General features: G+C 40.6%; 2 protein-coding genes across 2 annotated transcripts in view; one reads left to right on the forward strand and one right to left on the reverse strand.

The window, feature by feature from the left end:
- bnc2 (basonuclin zinc finger protein 2) overlaps window positions 1-2,603 on the reverse strand; it is a gene marked incomplete at its 3' end in the record, with an annotated part of 158,720 nt that extends 156,117 nt beyond the window's left edge. Inside the window, exon 1 of the mRNA XM_083983467.1 lies at window positions 2,592-2,603. Within this exon, the coding sequence (XP_083839593.1) occupies window positions 2,592-2,594 (3 nt within the window). The 5' untranslated portion in view covers window positions 2,595-2,603. The remainder of the gene's footprint in view (window positions 1-2,591) is intronic.
- Window positions 2,604-12,051: 9,448 nt separating this feature from the next.
- Window positions 12,052-21,729, forward strand: part of cntln (centlein, centrosomal protein) — a gene marked incomplete at its 3' end in the record, with an annotated part of 80,547 nt that continues 70,869 nt past the window's right edge. The window contains exons 1-5 of the mRNA XM_083986031.1: window positions 12,052-12,097; window positions 12,641-12,729; window positions 15,770-15,858; window positions 17,668-17,752; window positions 21,103-21,237. Of these exons, the coding sequence (XP_083842157.1) occupies window positions 12,649-12,729; window positions 15,770-15,858; window positions 17,668-17,752; window positions 21,103-21,237 (390 nt within the window). The 5' untranslated portion in view covers window positions 12,052-12,097; window positions 12,641-12,648. The remainder of the gene's footprint in view (window positions 12,098-12,640; window positions 12,730-15,769; window positions 15,859-17,667; window positions 17,753-21,102; window positions 21,238-21,729) is intronic.

The following is a 21,729-nucleotide window of genomic DNA, read 5'->3' on the forward strand; positions in this document are numbered from 1 at the left end:
GCTGAATCTCTTCACCTGTTAGCATGAGTGCAGCAGGTCCATATTTCTCGTCTCATCTAAAATAAGTTTGTTTATTTTTTTCTCCCCGCTCCACGCTTGCACCTATTTCCTTTCACCCGTGCAACGCCGAGGTTAAGCTCTTTACTTGAGAGCGCAGTCTCATCATAACTAAACTTGCAAAGAAAATGAGGAGGAACATGAAGGTCAAGAAGTGATTATTTCCAAAAACGAATCGCACAAAGTAGAAACACAAGAGAGTACACAAGTACAAGAACAAAGTGCAGAAAATACATAAATGCACCAAAATGTCTTATTAGTCCATTATGCACTTAGCACCCATTCTTTTCAAATTAAGAAGAACCGGATGAGAAAGTTAGAAAGCCACGGAGAAATAGAGGGGATGGAGTAGTGGGTGAAGAGGAGGGAAGTGTTTCTGGATGTGAGCAGTAATCAGAGGAAACCAGCAGGGGGGACAGGGAGGGTTGGTGAGGTCAGAGCAGAGCACCACTAAGCAGCCTTTCTCTTCATTAGCAGCCTCTCTAAGGGGGGCGTCACAGGCCTACCTGTCCAGCAGATTATTGAACCGACTAACCAGTGGCTCCCACCCCATGCACACACACTCTCACACACTCTCCCCCTCTCTGATTCCTTGCAGACCCAGAGGAATCACGACCTAGCTGCACCCTCGCTGACAACTTTAACTTTTTTTCTTTAACCTCACGTAGCAGTGCTATATAGGCTGAACCGTGGCGTCTGCTCGCTGCATAACGAGGACATTTAACTGGACATTTTCCACATTATTTTATGTGGAGAGTTTTGTTGTCCAATCTCAAAAAAAAAAGAAAAGAAAAGAAAAGAATATACAGTATAATATATATATATATATTCCTCTCCACCAGCACTTATTCTCTGTCAGCAACTCTGAGAATGTAATAAGTGTATAATTATCTGACACACGAGGAAGAGAAAGAAACACACAGATAAAAAGGAATACCAGCATTTTAACTTGTGTGACTTATGTTGTAAAGGAAATCCAGATCCCTGACTGCCCTGGCAGGGAGAAGGCAGCATGGAGATAAAAGTAATGAAATGACACTCCTGGAATGTAAATTGGCATTCTTCACTATAGTAGCAGCACCAGCTCAAGCTCATGAAACATCCCTGACACACACACACACACAGCAGCAGGCCAAAACACAGCGCTACACTTTAATCTCACACACATCTCGCTGATGAAAGTGTGAAGGTACTTTTGTGGCGCTTTTAAGTTGGGCCATTCATCTCAATCTCTCTCTCTCTCTTTCTCTCTCTCTCCCTCTCTGTTCCTCTTTTTCAACCCCTCTTCCCTCTTTCTTTCCCTCTGTCTCCTGAAGCATTCACATATGTCCGCGCTGAAATGTCTTACACTGACATGAAATGCCTCTGTGTAGCCTCTGCTTGTGTTTCACTGTCACAGGTTACCCATGAGCTCCCTGAGTTTCCCTTTCAGAGGTGAACCGTAACACGGGGACGCATAAACAGGCAAGAACTCTGTGGGGCACTGTGAGGCAAACGGGTTTTGGAGAGAAAATATGACACTGTCAGACTGCATATAGCATTATATTAAAATGATCTACAGCTCTGTTTGCAAAAAACAAAGACTGCTGCAAACCGACTTAACATCAACAGAACGGAGACAGTGAATATTTGAAAGAAACAAACAGTAAAAGATTGCAGGAAAAAATACCACGCAACACAAGAAGGAATTCTGCAGAAAGGTGAAGCAGGATTTTTCAGCGCAGGGATTTTGAGCCTGAAAAACTACTTTTCAAATGTTGCTTCTGTCTATTAAATGAGGTCTGCTCACATTTCTTCTCCGTAAACACACTTTATACATTTTTATAGCCACCATTCACAAGTTTTTATTGTCTGTAGATACTAAACTCAAATACTCTGCATTCTAGCAGCTTGAGTTTGTATGAGTTTGTGAACTTGTCAGCCCAAATCTACAGGTAGTATGAGGTGACTTCAGACATAAATGTCATGTCAATAATCAAACAAAACAATTTACACAGTCTTCACACTGTGTCTGGAGTTGACGATTTGTGTCTGGGAGCTCAGGTAAAACTTTGTGACTCCACCATGGGGGAGCAGAGAATTGATAAACTGTTTCAAACTGAGAAACCAGGTGAAATCAAGGCCTGTTTGGGTAACTTACTTGTTAATGTCACAGATTCTTGGTTTCATTTCTAAAGGGCAGCAACACAGATACAGTGATCAGTGGTGGTTTTGTAAGATAAAGATGGAAGATAAAGTGAAGGAAAAGTCAAAACAGGCAGAGGGAATTATTTTTCTTTTAAATGCAGGCATATAATCATGACCACTGGATGAGTCATTGAATGAAAAACAACTAGGGGAATGAACTTTAGTGAAAGAAACTGCTCATACAGACTTGGTTAACTTTTTTGCCCGCTCTGGTGAGTTTAGATGACACAGACCAGCACAGAAGTTGTAAAAAAACAGAAAAATAAAAAGAGGAAGAAGATGAGGAAAACAATTAATTCTCGTGGTGTTTTTCAGCTGAGAAACTTGAGTAGAAAATTCATATTTACCATTGCTGCATGTTGTATCTCACAGACCCCGGGGCTCCTGGCACTTCTCAAACTTGGCGTCCTCAGAAAAGTCTGATTTCGCCCTCAAGTGGGGAACTTTCTCCTCTTCAATGCTGTCCGCTGTCTGATGTGATTCACCGTTGGTCTTCTTTTCACGAACTTATCATCGCCGTTTATGATAGTTTTTTAAGGTGTAGCGTGGGAAAACGGCGGCTACTATATTAAAAAGAAAAAAATCGATGTGTCCCGGCCGCTTCACAGAGAAAACACGCGCGTCAAGGCGTTTGGAAACGCGTCGGTCTCACGGAGAGGAACGCACGACCACGACTCTCTTTCTGTCCCCTCTTCTTCTTTTCCCAAACCGTAAACTGAAGCCAAAAGGAGACAGCTGGGATCGCTGACAGCCAGACGCTGTGTTGTAACTGCTTGTCCTACCTTGAGGGGGGAAAAAAGCACACACAAAAAACGCCTTCCTACTACACTCCTCCGATGATTTCCTTCTGCAGAGTCAGCGCAGTGCGCCGAGGAAAGCTGCGGACGGTCCGGGGCTGGAGAGAAGGTGGTTGCTGTGTTCTGCTGCTGCTGGGGTGAATCAAACCAGTGTTTTACACGCCGTATGTTGACTGTAACACGAGCGATTGTGGGTCCAAAAAGACTTTCTGTGCGCGATGAGCTGATTTTTTCGATCGCTGTGTCAGGGTGAGGAGTCACGACTGCGCGCGACAGAATTGTGCCAAAAAGCCTTAGCCCCGAGATAAGAAATGGCAAAGAGTCGCGCCTTTCAGCTCGTGGAAACTCCTGAAAAGCAGCAGCGATGATGTGATAATTTGCCTCTGTATGGTTTTTTCCCCCCTTTCTCAGATATATTATTCTAGTCAAAATAAAGTGTATTTTAAACTGTGAGAAAACTGATGAAACGGTCAATAAATGATACAAAACAGTGACAGATGTTTATTTTGAATTTCTTCATCTTTGAACGCTGTTTGAACTTTTTCGTGACATACACACACACACACACACACACACACAGGCAGCAGTTCATTTTTACACTGAGCAAACTTTCACTTTTTTCACTCTCGCTGGCATATTACACGCACTGCAGGCACACACACACACACACCAATACCCACATGCACAGGCACGCACGTGTGTTGGGCACTTGAAAATAAGTTTATGGTTTCTCTGTGTACTGCAGGGATGTGACACTGATTTCCTAAGTTGTGTCCCTTAGATCCCTCAGAAGAAGTGGGCGCGCTCATTAAACTTTCATTGTGCACTTGTTTTTATGAGGATTTGCTGAACATTTGACTGAGACATCTCAAGAGTGAAGAGTTGAAGGAGTGAGGGGGGGGGTGTGGGTATGATGTGTGTGTATGTGTGTGTGTTTGGCTGACTGTGTATGTGGGTATGTGGGTATGTGTGTATGTGTGTGTGTTTGAGGATAGAGTGGAGCAAAAAGAGAGACATGCAGCGCTCCTCAGAGTGACTGCCTGCCTCAGCCTGGCTCCTCCACTGGGGTGAGAGAGGCAGCCGAGTCCCAGGGCAGTCATTTCTATCAAGTCAAGCGTCTGGAAGCCCCACTTGCATGTTTGGTCAAGGGGTAAATAATAGATCAGGGATTAGGCTTGTGTAGAATTCATTCCAGGGTAACAAGCTACTGAGGTCCCAGGATATGCATATTCATTCCTTGGCCAAGGCCGTGGGAGAGCGAGGACCATATGCCTGTTTGTCAGAGGGCTTAGATTGCTAATTAAATGAGATATTACATACTTATGTGAGCAACAAAACAAAAAGCCTTTAAAGGATTGTGTAGGAAATAACAATGTTTGAATCTATTTTGTTCCTACTTCAAATGCTTTGATGCTGCTTTAATTTGTCTCAGGAAGTGTTTTCTATTCAGCAGTGTTGATCGACACCAGTGGACCTCTGGATGAATAATATGACATGAGCTGCACATCAAAGCAAAACATGACCTTTTTTTCTTTGCTCTTAGCATGTTGCCAAACTATCAGATGAAAAATCTATGATATGACAAACACCAGATGTGTGATGGTATAAGTTATGATTGTGGGTGTGTGGAGAGCCATGCTGTATTTTTAGCTTCTGGTTATCCTTTGAGTGCATAATCAGTGAAACAGTTGTGCTTCTGTGTTGATGGGTGGGCTGCATGGCATGAGCAGGGTCAATCACTCCTTAAGCTTATTGTTACTAAAGCAACAAAGTTAACTTTGAAATGTTAATGTTAATGTTCTGACACATCTAAGTTCAGTTACTGGGCTGTATGTGTTTTACTGTATAGAAAAGATCATTTATTCTAATCTGCATCATTTTACAGTAAATGTGTCAAAGCAATATGAGGAAACATTTTAATCTGCTGCAAATGTTAATATCAGAATTATTTAAAACAGCATCTTCATATCAACTAATGTATGATTGTGTTAAGGCACTCACAGCATTTCAGGTAATTCCTTAAGTCAAGGGAAAGATCCCGGACGTGATTCAACTCCAAGTTGAAGAATGACACATGTCTTTTATTATTAACCAACCATTTTATTACCCAACCCTGTTTACCACACCCAGGACTCAGAATGCACACCTGGATCTCTGATATCATAGATTCAAGTCAGTTTAAGTTTCCCTCAGAATATATTTTGAAAAACAAAATTTGTAGTAACAGAAATTCTGCAGGGTTTTGCTGGCCTATTTGGTAACCTCACTAATATGCCTGCATTGACCTAGTTGACCCTTTACTGTAACATTAGACAAAGATAGAAAAAAATGAAAGATGTGAATATGGACTGTGGCAGTATCATGACAAAGTAGGCCATGGCACATGTTTATAAATGTCCTTTAAAATATATTGTATCACCTCTGAACGAAATGAAGCATTTAACTCTAGACTGATAAAAACAGCCAGACCAATAATCACCCAATATTAGCTTATTATATCAATATCATTGTGTATGTCAATGGAGTTAAAGCATAGAAAATAGCTTGTTATCCACTAAATACTCAGAACATCATACAACAGCTCTACAACAGCTCCAACGCGGCTGAACACATCTTGATTAAGGATTGAAGCTGTAGGCTACTACCATCATAGTATTTTTTTCATCTCTAAAATAAGCCACATATTTTAGTCACATGAAAATGTTTGTGTATTGTATTTATTATATTTGTAATGTGTGTTAATATTGGTATTAGCCCCAAAGAATGTGGTATCAGATAAGCCAGCATTGCAGCAGCCAAGCTTTTGAATAGACACAGTCATACGTTGTCTTCTGTACACGAAACCAGTAGCCTAATGGCAGTTTGATAGGGGAAAGGAGTATGTGTTTATTTGTCCCTGTGACGGGATCCCACTGTTCACTAATTACCCAGCGGGACCACTGATAATGAGCTATTGAACCTGCTGCTGAAGTGTTCTACCTCCTGGGATGGCCATCAGCTGCTGCACTGCACTCGTGGATCCATCAAATCCACCGAGGTGCTCCTGTTCATTAAGTTCCAGTCACTACCGAAGCATAGAAAGGTCCAGAAAGGTCATTTGGACCATTCCCAAGGACCCAGAAGACTTTTCAAAGGCCTGGCTCATACTGCAAGTTCTCTTCAGCAATCAAGAGGTAGTTAATGGCTCCAAGGGTGTTTCTTTATTACTACCACTACCAGTAGCTACCAGTTTCTGATGCCAGATAAACTGCACACTTATGGTAACTTAATCTTTTCTCCTAGATAAGTAATTTGCTTCCGTCATGTCAAGTTCATTTTTATGGCCTCAAATCACCTACTTGCCTCTGGGGGCTCCGCATACAACACCTTTTATTGTTCAACCCTCAGTATGGAAAAGCAGAAAAAGCCACAGAGATGGTAAAAAAAACAGAGGACAACAATTTATTGAGTGACGCTAAAGTTAAACTGTAGGACACAGAAAGTTTTCTGCGTAATTTTCTGACTGTGATCTCTCCAAACTCGAAGAGGAGAGGGAAGCACAAGTGTTGGAAATAAGTCAAATACTTTTCTCATCTGAAAGCTGTTTTTTTTTTTCCAACTGGACAACATTTACTCAGGGCGATCAATGTCCCATGTCCTTGGTCTCCTCTCTCATACTCAAGGGAAATATGAACTTAAATACAACCCCACCACCTTAATTTACCCTTTCACCAAGTACAGGACGAGTTCTCTAGCAAGAGCCCAAGGGAAATAGTCTGACTGGTTGTTCCCACACACACATCCTGGGGGGGCTACCCGGGGTTGGGATGGCACACTATTTGGGTGAGCCGTGGCACCATGGATACACACAAACACACACACTCATGCACATACTTGTGTACGCTGCTGCCTCTCGGAGGTGGGTCTTGTGTGGATCAATTCTTTCTTTATGAGAGCCGCTGTCTGCTGAGGATAGGACCAGAAGGTCATCAGATGGGAGTCAAACAGAGTTCCATGGCGTCTCAATGGGGCTGGGGTTAGGACACGAACAAGGGGGCTTGTGCGCACACACACACAGCATGTTGGGAGGGGCGGGGTGCTTATGGGAGGTCAGTGACATCACATGCATACAGGAATGCACATGATGGCAGAGAGAGGGTGTAAGGTTTGTGGTGAACTGTCTGATTTAGGTGCACAGATATTGTATGTCTCAAAGGCTGGAGAGAGGGAAGACAAGCGGTAATCAATGGTTTCTCTGTCCTGGGGTTTTGTAAGGCAGTCCAAGGTCTCACAGGATCCAGCATGAGGATGGCTCATGCTTGAGGTCAAGAGTGGCTGATAATTCTCCCACAGACTCCGCTGAGAGATGTAATATCCCTCCTCGGGGCATCGCTTGAATAGAAATGTGTACAAACAAGCCTTAAAATGTCAGCGATTGAATGTGAATTTAGCTAGCAATATCAAAGCTTTGCGATGGCCAGTTTCAATTTCAAAAGGCACCCGGCGTGATAGCAGATTGTTATTATCTAATCTCATTCCACACGAAAACATTTTAGACACTGAACAAATAGAGCCATCAGCCACATTACAAAGTGGCTGCGTTCAAAGACCTACTGTAGCTCTCACATGTTGGAGCCTGTCTCATTTCCATGCAGTGGGAGTGATGTTCTACTAAACACTGTGCAGGTTTGACATCCCAGTTGGCATTTGTACAATCAATGTTCCTTTAAAGCTGGGGACTTGTGACGCTTTAGTATCTATTGTCATCTCCTGCAGTTCTCAGGTTCTTTCCTCCCTCAGCATCAAAGCTAGGCCACATTAATGCAGACAATATCCCCGCTTTACCTGGGGCGGCAGGCGGAGACTGTGCTTTCACAATTCTCCATGGAGTGTCATGTTTTTCCCGGGGATGTGCCTCTTTCCTTTCCTCTGTCAGCAGCGGCACACCAGGCCTTGTCATTTGGTTCTTGAATTTTTCATGCAGGTGCATTTGCATGATCACAATTCTGTGTCACTTGAACTTCCCTGTGACTCAGCTGAGGCAGAACAGGGGAGAGACAAGCATGCTTATTGGGATTGTCGATGCAAGAGCTGTCTTGTTTCAAGGGGTGGCACTCTGCATTTTAACAGTTAGGCAATTAGAGATGAGACGCCCCCATAAGACAGCTTCACACAAGTCAGTTTATGTTTGCTGCTATATTACTTGCATTTGCTGCCATACATCTTAGTCAGTCATATCCCTTAACATCCACTCAAGAATTATAGTGACATCTTAATTCACTTAGTTTCGCAGGGCATGTGAACTCTGAAGCACAACACAATAGGCTTCATTTAGTTGTTGCACTGTTCAGTGTGTGAACCAGTGTTATAAATGATATTCATTATGTCAAGAAAAGTAACATGTTTCTATCAGGGGAGTGAATTTAATCACTTGACCGTTTAAACACTCCACAGATCATAATAGAGACTAAAGATTAAAATATCCTTTGAGCCATGATTCATGTTAACAGATATGCATTTCAGGGATCCCAATTAAACTGAGAATAAATATGAATCCTTCGAGATGAGTCCCTTTTCAGTCACAAAACCACAATTCCCATGATTACCAGGAGACAAGCCAGTGATTGAGTGTTGAATTAAAGATCCAGTCCTCATTTGTGAATTTTCAGAAATAACGTGTGATCATTCATGTTCAAAATCTATTTGCTTCAATCCTCCAAAAGTACATTTTTTATTTGTGTTAAATTTCATACACCTGCAGTCATCACTGTTATGGCAATCTACACGCAATAAATGCTTTTTGATGAGAGAGGAAAAATCTAATAATGACAGCAGTTTGAGCAATGGTGTTTTTTTTAGTTTTTTTTTTTTACTGTAAATGCAGGAAGCAAATCATTGGTGATATGAAAGAGTGCTTGCTTGACATTTGCCTTTTATGTGCCTAAAATGCTCTTAGATCTGGATTAATCTGTCATTAGTGGCACAGACAACAAACACTTAAAGCAGGGAGATACGTCAGACATGGGAAAGAGCAGCAGTGCACACTGTCACAACATGGTGGAACATGCCGGAGTCAGACATGCAAGCAACTGGAAGTGCCTGGGACCAAATTATATGCATTTGATGATGAAAGCAGGGATACTTAGAAGATGATCCTTTTGAGTTACCAGTAACTGTTTTCATTTGGCTTTCAATTGACTATGTTTTGACCTGTGAGCCGTTTTCTCATTCATCATCAGTTTCAATATCTCCTGTAGCAAATATATTTTGAATCAGTAGCCTATAAGTGCCTTGAGAAAAAGGTGCACCTGAGGGGACCAGACTCAAAACCCTGCTGCAGATGCATGATGCTCTTTTCCCCCCATGACTAGAGAGAGAGAGAGAGAGAGAGAGAGAGAGAGAGAGAGAGAGGGAGGCTTTTTCTTAGATACCATGTGTCAGTTTGTGTGTCTGAACAAGAAGGGGACAGGCAGATGTTGTGCATTATGTACCAGTCTACTGCCTCTAAAATTGTTCCGCAAATGAGGATCTTAATGAGAGGCAGTGTTCGTGGGTCAAGGAACAGCCTAATCATGCTAAGTCAATTGCATCTTTTCTCCTTGTGTGTGTGTGTGTGTGTGTGTGTGTGTGTGTGTGTGTGTGTGTGTGTGTGTGTGTGTGTGTGTGTGTGTGTGTGTGTGTGTGTGTGTGTGTGTGTGTGTGTGTGTGTGTGTGTGTGTGTGTGTGTGCCAGAGAGAGAGAGAGAGAGCGGGATAGAAGGAGACAGTGAGCAGATGAACCAACATTTGTCTGACGGAGAAGGAGTGCCAGTCCTCATATTTCTTCATTTTCTCCTCTCACCCAGTGCTCCAAATCTGGCTGGACACTTAAGTACATTAGCTACACAATATGGAGTTGTCTTGTCTCACCAGCGAAACAGATGTCAAACACGCATCTTTGTTCATTTTCCCCTTGCTTGCATCCAACCCTCAAAGTTCCCACTGTGGGGTCGAGATTCAAAATTTATTGTGCATAATGTCTTTGACCTTACAGCGGATCATTACAAACATATAAAATGAGGCAAATAGCCATACCAACAAGGGGATGGTGTAAGTGCATCTATTAAAATAAAAAACAACATTTTAAACATAAACTACCATATAAGGATCGATATCATATCTCGGTGTCATTCCTCTTCACCATCATCCTTGTGGCTGTTGAGCTTTGATATAACAACAGGGATTTATAGCCTTGTAAAACAACGCTTGCAGACACCAGGGAACCGTCATTCTGTGCAGTAAAAACGACTATCATACATCTGCAACAGGGATTTGAGCCGGTGTGATATCACAATAGTTTACAACATTTCTTCTTGCCATTGAAATGCTGTCATTTTCAATTAATATTATCGTCTCTTTGACAGCATGACATTTTATTATTCCACCTATGATTTAATCTCCTTCTTCGTCTTCTTATGTAACAGATTAGTCTCTCCCTTTCTTCCGGCATTTGTGTTTTCAACCACTTGCAACACTTGCAGCTCAAAAAACCTTAAATCTAGTTCATAAAATGATAAATGTTATTATCAAATGTATTTGATATCTTATTACTTTTTGAGATACAGTTGCAGTGGTTGTAATAAGATTAGTTTAAAAATAGTGAACCCAGTGTTCAAATGTGATAATAGAATATTAACCAGTCACACTATTAATCATTTTATCTTTTTGATTTGCACTTAAATCTGTATTCATAATCTTCAAGTGATTTTTGGAGATGGAAATTTGGCTACTAGATTAATATAATACAAATTAATGTAACAACTTATTTAGGCTATGATCCCATACCCACGCCTATTCTCCAAAACATAAATAAGGTGGATTTCAGGCTTCACGTGCCCTTTATTACTCCTGTCTGAGCTCTACCGAGTTCATTCTGATTACTATATGAAAGGGGCATTAGCGTGGCAACTTGCACATACATAAGAGATAAAAAAAATAAACACTGTGTTAGTCATAGGAAGAGCGGGGGTCTCTCTGTGGTACAAAATAAACAAAACCAAAAGTGATGAGGTGGGTAGAAAAAGTAAATGAACTCTTCATCCACATCCAAAGCATTGGATGATTAGGGATTCTCTCATATAGTTATTTATAATTTAGAGGCAATGAATTTGACCCATGGTGGTCTGGACTTGGAAGTCATTGCTCAGGGTTGATCTTGATCATAGCTTATAGTCAGCTAAAATGTGCTTCTGATGAGAGCCCATGGGAGACATGAGCTAATTCAAAAAGTCACAACCAGGGCAATTCATGCCAACCGATATGGGCACAGGGTACGGCTTTGTGGATTTATGTTCAATCTTCTGGCCCCTTTGAAATTGCAGGGATGGATATCTTGGACATGAATCATTGGAGCAGTATCTGATCACAGCATGCGATGCTTATGCACACAGATTATATTAATAATCAGTGGTTCCTGTTAAATACATTCAATGAATACTTAGAATACCAATTTGTCTTTGAAACATACATAGCCTACCAGTACACTGGTTCAGTCGATTAGCCTACTCTAACTGATTAGGTCGCCTTTGTTCAAGCTAAATGAATTAATCATGGAGTTATGTCACAGTACAGATAACACTACAGTTTCCTAATTGTATAGTGAAAAAAAAAAGTGAATTGTCCTAAAAAAAATGTTAAAAGAGAAAAAAGTATATCTAGGCTAGTTAAAATATAGAGCTACAAAGTGCAAATATTTTTTGGCATCCCTGTGCAATTGAATGTGTTCTGATTTGTGTAGTGTAAACAAGTAAATCCAGCCCCTCTAGAAAAGTTTCACAGAAATTCCTATTGTAATGCACTCAGCTGTATGTACCACTCAAAACAAACCAGAAGGACCATTTATCATCCCCAAAACCCACCCCAAAAACCACCAACTACTGCTTCGGGTCTTAATGCCGTAAATGACCGGCTACTGTCGTAAAGTGACGTGAAACGGAAAGCAGCGGGCTCGTTTGAAAGGAGGAACGCTCCTTGGTCGTTATTGACAACGGTGCTGTGCCTCACAGCCACAGGAAGAGTTTCTTTAGGTTTTGTGGGAAGGTAAAGCTTTACCCAGTTTGTTATGGCGAAACGGTTCATAATGCTGTCGTAGGAGCATGTCGCGATATTGTCCGGTACGCTGAAAACAACTGACAGCGGACAGAGAAACCAATAAATATGAATGTTTGTTAAATGGCTAACGTTAGCAAAGTTAGCTCCGGGGTAGCAGTGCCTTGTGTCACTGTTAAAGTCAACGTGAAAGCTGCTACTACTGTGTCGATAGCTGCCTGGTTAGCGAGTTACTAAAGCAGGTAAGAGACAAACCGTGTTCACTTTTACTAAAGCTCCTTACAGTAAGTTAAATCGCGTCGTCTCGCTAATGCACAGTACAGTAGCTTACGTCGATTAAAATACACAAATCCGCTGCCCATAACAAATAAATGAAGTCCCGTTTTCCATCCCAACAAGTACAAGAGTCACGGACAGGTCTTACATGCTCATAAAGTGTCGTTTGTGTGGTCTTATTGTCCACAGCTACAGGTGTTAGGCGTCTATTATCAGACATCATACTGATATCATTTGTCGTTTCCCTTCATTTTTCAGTCCTAAAAATGTCTTCCCAAGATCACACTCGTGTCCTTCTCTTGGAGGAGCAAGTGCAGAGTTTATCAGACGAGTTAATGCAATGCCAGGTATGTATGAAAGTAAGATGTTGATTCAAGTGTATGCTACTGTAGCTACTGCATCATAAAGAGGTGTTTCTGTTATTAAACCCGCCCCCCTTGATAGTAGGAGTCTCAAATAGGTGCAAACTGAACATTGTAACTTTCATGTAACTGTTGTGTATGACAACACAATAGATAAGTTAAATGTACTTCTCAGTAAACTGTCAGCCCAGTGTTATCTGCTGTCTGAGAAGGCTTTAAGCACGCATTATATACGATATTGATAACAAATATAATCAATTGCTTTGGTAGTGCTTGGTGAAATAGCCTTTGTATTATTTCCCACAGATCAGAATAACATCTTCAAAACCACCTGTCCTGTCCAAGATATTTGACAATTTTGGTTAAAAGAAAAAGAAAAATGATCATTCAATTACCATACTGACTGCTGTTCAGATCCCTAGTTAAGATTTTAAGGCATTTTAGTTGTTCAAAAGTTTTAACTGCCAACCACGATGATCTCACTGTGAGGTACACTTTTTCTTTTACCCAAAAGGTATCAACTAATCATTATAATATTTTAGGTTCCTGGCCAGAAGTTCACAGTTGGAATTGAAAAGCATATTTCATGGAGTTTGCTGAGACTTATAGATTAGTTTTGATAGTTCATCATCACTCCACACATGTCCTAAGTAACCACACTTGAATGTTTAGTAAGGATAGTAAATGATGTGCAGGAAATGTCCCCCCTCACACAGCAACCCCCCTCACCTCCTCAATCGTGTATTTGTTAAGATAAACACAAATGTGCAGATACAGAAAGTGCTTATGTGCAGATTTGAGAACCTTTCATCTTCACTTTGCAAATCAGTGATTGAGGGAGGGTGTCCTTGCATACTCACCACCAGGTGGTGCCTAATAACATGAGTGAACTGAGCCCAGCAGTTCTCACTTTGCATATGCACATAACCTTGCTGTTCAGGTATATAGACAGCTGTAGGGTTCAGATGATGTGTTACATTTGAGATTTTATTAGACTATAGATACCACAAAACACACAGCAGCATTTTTTCTGTGGTGCTGTTTGACTGCAGCTGAACATGTGCTTGCTACCTTGATTATCCAAATGAAGTTTAGTTTGAACTTACTCATTTTAATCATTCCATAATTTGCTACATCCATTGTGGGTCAAATCAATGTATGCACCTTTGTAATTCAATATAAACTTAATTTGTTAATTTTCTTGATTTAATATTTGATAGACAGGCATCATAAGTCAGCTTTAGGTTGCTGTAAAATCAGTATCTAATAACAAGATACATATTCTTATCAGGGTCATGAAAGTGTTCTCAGTCGATTTAAACTTCAACTTTAATGATGATACATTTTTTAAATAAACTTACATATAACAGAAGATAGTTACCACAGGTGTTTTCAGTGTTGATGGTGCTTGTTTATTACAGTAGATTATAAACATGCACCTTTTTTCCCAAACTAAATTTTCATATGAGAGCAGCTTTTCACTGTAACACCCATGTTAAATGGGTCTTTCAGTTGCAATGCACTACATTATAATGCTACAAGTGCTTCTTTGTTTTCCTCACACTGACAGTTCTTGCTGCCTTACATTAAACTGACATGGAAACCATCTTTGGTGGTCTTGTCTAGAGCAGAGCATCAGTGATTCTGTCTATCTAATAGGGACCTTTAGTTGTGCAGTGTACCATTTAAGTAGTGGCATTAGAATACCATTGATGTCTTAAGTCCCTGGCAAGATGTACTTCAGGACAGCCATTAACTACAAAGAGTCTCATCTGTCGGCCAGCAAATGTTCCTACTAGACCATGCTAATTTTAGTAATATGTGGCTGAATTTCAGTGGTTCTTTTTTGGTATGTTTAGCCCATGGTGTTTCAGTGTCTAGATTCAAGATGAATAATTCAGTGATCATCAAACGCACATTCAATGCATCTTTAAGTACACATACGTCAGATGAGAGCTCTTGATGAGGGCCCTGTCTGAGCACTTGTCTCTGGATTGGCTAATGGCAGCCAAAGGCCAGGCAGGGAGAGACCACCTATTTCAAGTCAACCATGCTGCTTAATTTCATCGTTAGCTGGATTGCGGGGTTGATTCGGTGAGATCTCTATCCCCCCTCCATGCTACTCCCACTCTGTATACACACACACTTACATACAGATGCATACAGAAACAGAGATCTACAGTCCTTCCACTTTATATGTTCAACTCATGGTCTTATCAAGGTCTGCTTCTGCCATTTTAGTAAATAATTGATTAGACACTTTTGAAAAGGGGGTTAAAATTCATATACTAATTGGAGACCAGTAGATTCCAGTGGGAGGGATGACTTTTATCTTATGATGATGTGAACATAATTTATCAGATAATTTTATATTAAGTCGATTTGGTATAATTCTGTCTTTTAATGTCAGAAAATGTAGTTTTTAGATGTCCCTCATTAAATGTAATGTAGCTTAAAAATGTTTGAAAAACCAGCGAGACAATTTGAATTGGAAATGTGTCAGGGGCTGGCTGGGTTTTCCTACTTGAAGATGACTCTCTCTGTCATCAGCTTTGAGTTTCTTTGGGGGCTAGTTACTTTGGAGCTGTAGTGGAAAACATATCCGGAGAGCAATTGATTAATAAAGAAAATGCATGCTTGACTGCTGTGTTTTGATTTGGATCCCAGCTCTCCCCAGTCATAAATAGTGCATAATGACAAGTGTCAATGCTTGCTCCCCTTGAGTCGAAGGTCACATCTCAGCCATGGAGATTCCTGTTAAGAGAGTCTCATGATTAGAGGGGGCAGGCCAGATCAAAAACTATTTTGTACAAGATGTTTAAATTATTGATTGACTACCCCTTATGTCGTATGCTAATGTCATTGAGCATCCTATTTAATTTTTTGTTTTTCAGTGAGAAAAGCTTGGATATGCTGTGGCTTTTTTTTTGTAGGCCTTGCTACATTTTAAAACATACTTATCAAAAGCTATTTATCTCAATTAAGAATAACAGCAGTTGACTCACTGAATCCTTTATTTCCACAGGCAGACAAGGAGTTTGTGTGGTCCCTATGGAAACGCCTGCAAGTGGCAAATCCAGACTTGACCCAGGCTGTCAGTCTGGTGGTTGAGCGGTGAGTAGATTCATCTTTAAAAAGTGCTACCTGAGAAGCTCAACAGCTGAAAATTCCTTTATCTCACAAGTGAGGAGAAATATGTGTGAAAGTCGTTCAAGGGGTGTTTAAGGCACCTTGGCCACTCTACTGGGGTTACGACGGAATCTGGTGCAGATGCTGATTTAAGCCTTCTTATCCCCGGTCTAGCGGTTCAACCATGGAAACCCTTTTAATGAAAACACTCTTCCTCTGCCGCTCCCATACTGGACAGTTGAAACACTCCTGCCAAATGCTTGTCTTTATCGGATAAATTGTGAGATTGGATATGACCTCTTTTTGCAGGGTGGCTAAGTTATATGAAAAACAGTGGCATGGGAACTTTTAAAAAAAGATGGAGGGAGGCTTGTGTTGCCCAGCTGCACAGCTGAAACAATTACATACATTTTTTCACATTAGGAAAAAAGACTTTAATACGTTTTTTTGGTGCGGATATCACTCCACAAATATAGTTGTTTTTTCTGTTTGTTCCAACTGCCATTGATATTTGTGTAAAACTTACGTTTTTACTGAGTTTTTTTTCTCTTGGGGATACATTAGAATGATATATTTTCTATCATGGGTGCATATCACATACTTTTTGAGGTCTGTCAGTTGTTGCAAGACCCTTAATAGGGGTAAAACACAGTGCAGCAGAGTGCAGAGAGTTCCTCTGTACCTGTACCTCTCATTCCTTCTCCACACCCTCTTCAGTTCCTTTATAGCCCCTTAGGAAACCCATCAAAGTATGTTGCTCTACTGAGACTGGTAGGGGAACATGCACCCAGAGAGTGTATGTGTATTGTATCACCTGATGCGCAGGAGGATATTGACATGGTAATTGTGTCGACTCCAGTCAAGCGCTCTTGTCCATTGGGAATTGCCATTCATCCACCCCTCCCCTTCCTGTGTGGATCTTGTAGAGTGATTGGTTGGTTGCTCAGGACATGGTGAACACAGCCCAATATATGTGGAGATGTAGCTAGGCCGGCCTGCGTTCCAGCTCCTCCGGGGACACCAGATACTTATTTCAGTGTCTACCAGGGGAGAGGGCTGATCAGAAGAGGCAAAGAGACGAGAGAAAAGGTCTCGAAGATGGGAGGTGTAGAAGCAGCGAGTGATGAGTGGAGGGTTTGGAGAGTCCCTGGTGGCTCAAAACAGTTGAAACAAACAGGTCCCCAACTGATTCATTGTTTTTGTCTCCCTAAGAGTTCATTATGATAAAAAAAAAAGGTGCTTCTGGGCATGAGACAAAAGTTCAGAGTTTGGTGTTACAATACAGCGCTGTAGTACAGTAGCCAAGCTGTAATAGCAAATGAGTGAACAAACCGTTTCTTAACACTTTTTGTAAAGTTCAGCATTGAGATGATCATTATTTGCTGGGTAGAGCAGGTACAGAGATTACACTTAGAAATCAACATTTTGTAAGACAAAAAAATGAGTGATGTGTACGGATACAGAGAAATATTATGGTAGCCAAATTGTATAGTATTAGTAAAGTTTATTGACTGGCATCAGACCAAACACTCACTAAAAACAGAGTACGTACAAACTTTCGCTGCCTCTGCTTCACTGCCACTGACTGTACATAAACTGTTATTTAAACAATTAAATAATTCCCCTTAAAAATAAAACATAAAAGAAGAGATGGGCCCTCATTTTATCTGTTTCCTATCTGTTTGATGATATTCTTTGCATCCCTCCAACTCCTACTCTACAGCCTTGAGTCTTTCTGTTCCAGATCACTATGGACACATGGTTGTTTGTTTATATTTTTTCTCTTACTTCCAGTGAGAAGCACAAAGCTGAGATTAAGGACAGGAAAGTGTTGGAGATCCTCCAGTCCAAAGACTACACGATACAGGAGCTGGAACAGGTACAGTGCATTTTGGCGGGTTGTAACTTTCTGTGTTAAACAAATGCCTGTTAGACCTATTTTGACATCCATTCATCAGGTATTTCTCATCCATTTATCATAACCATATTTTATTTATGAGTTTCCTTGTCTGGCATTTTATGACAAGCATTCCTTTTTATAATATTGTGTTTTTTTACATCTTTCATTTAAACTACTCTCCTTATTTACTGTAGGTTTCTTTATTTTGCAAGATCACCCTTTTCCAGGTTGTCATTACATAACAACACATGTTTATTTGCTTGCTCAAACATCAAGAGAAACTTTAAGCACTTATAAAAAAAAACATAACCAACACAAACTGTGTGTGTTTTTACCTCAAGCTCTTTCTCTCTTACCTGCTTTCTTTTGCATCGCCCCTTGAGTAATATTTCTTGATGGTATGATGGCTAACGATAATGACATCACTAATGTAATTTACTCCAAATCATCATCCCTTCACTGAAGCATCTGTCAGTCCCCTTCATTAGCGTCTCTCATCCAGAATCGTGTTCGTACCTAATGAGACTGGCTGTAATGGAGTCATCAACTTGCCAGTGTCTATGTTTTTTTTTTTAGCAGTGCCTTCCTCAGCCATTTCAACACTGATCCAGTCGATACAGTAGTCATAGTAGTAGCTCACAGAGGCACATGATATGTGATTATACTTATAACTTTTTTTTTTTTCAATGCTAGTTTCAGGGCAGTAAAATGATGCAGTCAGCCAACCTGGTGCAGTATTTTCTCACAGGTTTCAGACAGATGTGAAAGAAACATCTCATAAGCACAGGGACTAAGTAATATAGCATAATCCTCTGGATGGGTCTGAGCCTCATGTTGTGGGTGTGTTATGAATACCCTGATTCAATCAGTTTTTAAGTCTGACGGATGCATTAGTGGCCACGACAGCGAACTTGAAAGCAAATCTCTCAGCCTTCATTTGTATGACCTCTGGATAGGACTGTGCTGGCACTGCGGTGAAGTCAGAGAGGCTTGGCTGCTCTACCATATGAGAGAAATGTATCATAAACTTATTGTAGAAGAGACATTTTGTACAAGACAGGATTATAAGATGAAGTAAAAATGATGGCTTTATTATTTAGCTCATGGAGAAAAACTGCTTCCTGGAGAATACAAAGACTTTTTTGACATTTGCTACACAGTATATGCCACTTGGGAAATGAAATACTGAAACACTTATCATTTTTACATTAATATCAGACCTTGGTTTACCCAGGAATTTTATTGTTCAAAAGGAGTTCATTCATATGCTGAATGGGGTTTGATCTGAATGAAGGCTGCTTCATCTCAATAAGGTGAATTAGGTTGAGTTGACTATCTTTATTACAAAAAAAGTTACCAGGAATTTGCCTTGGTGACCTAATTGTGCAAAATTCAACACACATACTGATGATAAACCATGTATAGAAGAACATTTTAAATGTGCAAAAGTGTGGAGGCCTGCTAATATATGTCACGTAGCCGTCACTACCAATGTCTTAACCTGGTGGCTGGCAGATTTGTGTAAACAAACATTTTGTGATACTAATAAACACAAAGGTTTACCAGTCTCCAGCTTAAGGTTATAACTGATGACTGTACTAAAATTGCAAGCAGAGTTGTAAAGTAAAATCATCCCTTTGATTAGCTGCTGTAATAATCTACTGCAAATGACTCTTTCATTGCTCTTAATCTGTATAATTGTTTTCTTAAAGAGAAAGCCTACTTACAATATGTTTAGTCAATTTACATGATGCAAATTAGCTTTCAAAGAAAACAGTTATATATTTGCATTCTTGTGCTTTCCTTTGTGATTGAATATTATCTCGTCCTCCTCTTTGAAAACATTTGGGAATGAAACTTGCAGGCTATTTGAAAAGCTCATTAATAGCACTTGGGTCTGTGCTGTGTCATCCAGCCCTCTGACGGTCATCATCTCATCCATAGTCTTGAGCTGTACATACCCAAATAGTGATTAATTGGTTTTTCCTCCTTTTTTTTCTCTTTTTTTTTGGAGATGTGATGGTCTGCTGAGTCCACACAGGATCTCATACTCCTCTTAATGTGTCAGCTCTCCAACTTTGATGAAGTTTTTTTTTCTTCCTGCTCTTTTTTTTCTTCTTCCACCTCGTCTCTATATACTTTCCCTCGCTACTCCTTTCCATTTTTGTAACATAATTAGCTTTCATTTTTGAACTGTACTGGGAATTTTCAAATGCTAATCTTTCTGTCCTAGACCTCTTAACTTGGCGGAACCCCCCTTTTTTTCTCTTCTATCAATTGAGCACTACTGGGGTTCAAATTGTTCTTGCCTACCTCATTATCAACGTTTGAATTTATTGTCTGCTCTCCGGTATAAATCTCTATTAAAGCCCCTCTGTTCTTAGCACGGTGAGCTAGGAGTAGCGAGGAACGCTAAATCCACTATCTGGATATATCTGAGTGATTTCCCTCAACATGGCAATTAATTGCATCCCAGAGCACAGTGTTATTTGAGAGAAGGGTGTACCCACAGAAGGCTGTGGATTACCAGCCAATGCCAAACCCCAGCTGATGCAGTGTTAAGAGGCCAACCTCCTCCTACTGAGGCCACAAAGGCTGCCAAAAACATGAAGTGAACATATACCAGCATCAAAAAGGGGTGGTCATTAAAATGATTGCACCATTTCCTCTGTCCTCTGTCATTAATTTGATCATCATGGAACTTTATGATGCTTTGTGATTCTCTAAAGAATTAAACAGAGAACCAGTTAGATCTTAATAGTTGAGTGTGTGTGTGTTGTCACTTTCTGTTTAGAGCTGCAACAACAGAAAATCAATTGGCAGCTGTTGTGATAATCTTTTAATCATTTTCAGTATTTTTCAACATAAAATGCCACAAATTTGATGGTTCCAGGTCCTCAAATGAATTTTCTGCCTGTTACTCGTCTAATGAACATCTCAGATTTTTGGGTAGGAAACAACACATTTAATGATGTCACCTGAGGCACTATGAAATTGTGAAACAAACAATGAATGACTCATGAAGAAAATCATTTGGAGAATATCTGATTGTGAAGATAATCATTACCCCATTTCTGTTGCACCAGTCTTAAGGGCCAAAAAATGTACTCTTTTAAAATGTAACACTTCTTCGATTTAATATTTACTGATATAGTTTTAAGATATCAGGTTTTAATGTGGTGAATTTGAAGTTTTAGGTCCTGTTATTTTTATGGACACAATCAAACCTAGTTTTCTCAGTGCTTACATGCAAAATATAACCTGTGTGAGTCTTTTTTTCTGTCTCTCTTTCTCTGTTTCCCTCTTTTTTTTCACACTGTCTGTCACAGAAAGTGACAGCACAGCAGCAGGAGATTAACAACCTGGTGCAGAGGAGGACGACAGTGGGTGAGGAGACTGCCTTAATGAAGAAGGAGCTGACAGCTCTGCGTGAACAACTGGTCAATAAAGATCAAGAACTTGAGGTTGGTGGGACAAATTTTCGGTGGCAGCCTGGACCTCAGAGTCAAAAGGTGTCTTTTCTGTGTGACACTGAACACGACCAGTCCGCCGCGGCTATAGCCACGGGCGTTGGAATCATTTCAGGGAGGAGGAGGAGGAGGAGGAGGAGGAGGAGGAGGAGGAGGAGGAGGAGGAGGAGGAGGAGGAGGAGGAGGAGGAGGAGGAGGAGGAGAAGGAGGAGAATCGGTCAGCCCTCTTGAACACACTCATGTCTTTGTGTCTTCTCCTCTCGCTTTTCAACCTCACTCTATCTCACCCTTTCTTGTTTTTAGCTTTCTTTCTTGCTACTGACAACAGAGAATACTTAACAGCTGGAAAGTGTGTGTGTGTGTGAGAGAGAGAGAAAGAGGGAGAGAAAGGAAAAGCAGGTTGTTAACTTGCAGATAAATACTTAATGACTGCTTCTGCGGGGAAAGTGAAAAGTGTGCATGTGATGGTGTGGCTTCTCCCTAATT

The sequence above is a fragment of the Trachurus trachurus genome (assembly GCF_905171665.1).
Source record: "Trachurus trachurus genome assembly, chromosome: 1".
Taxonomy (NCBI): domain Eukaryota; kingdom Metazoa; phylum Chordata; class Actinopteri; order Carangiformes; family Carangidae; genus Trachurus; species Trachurus trachurus.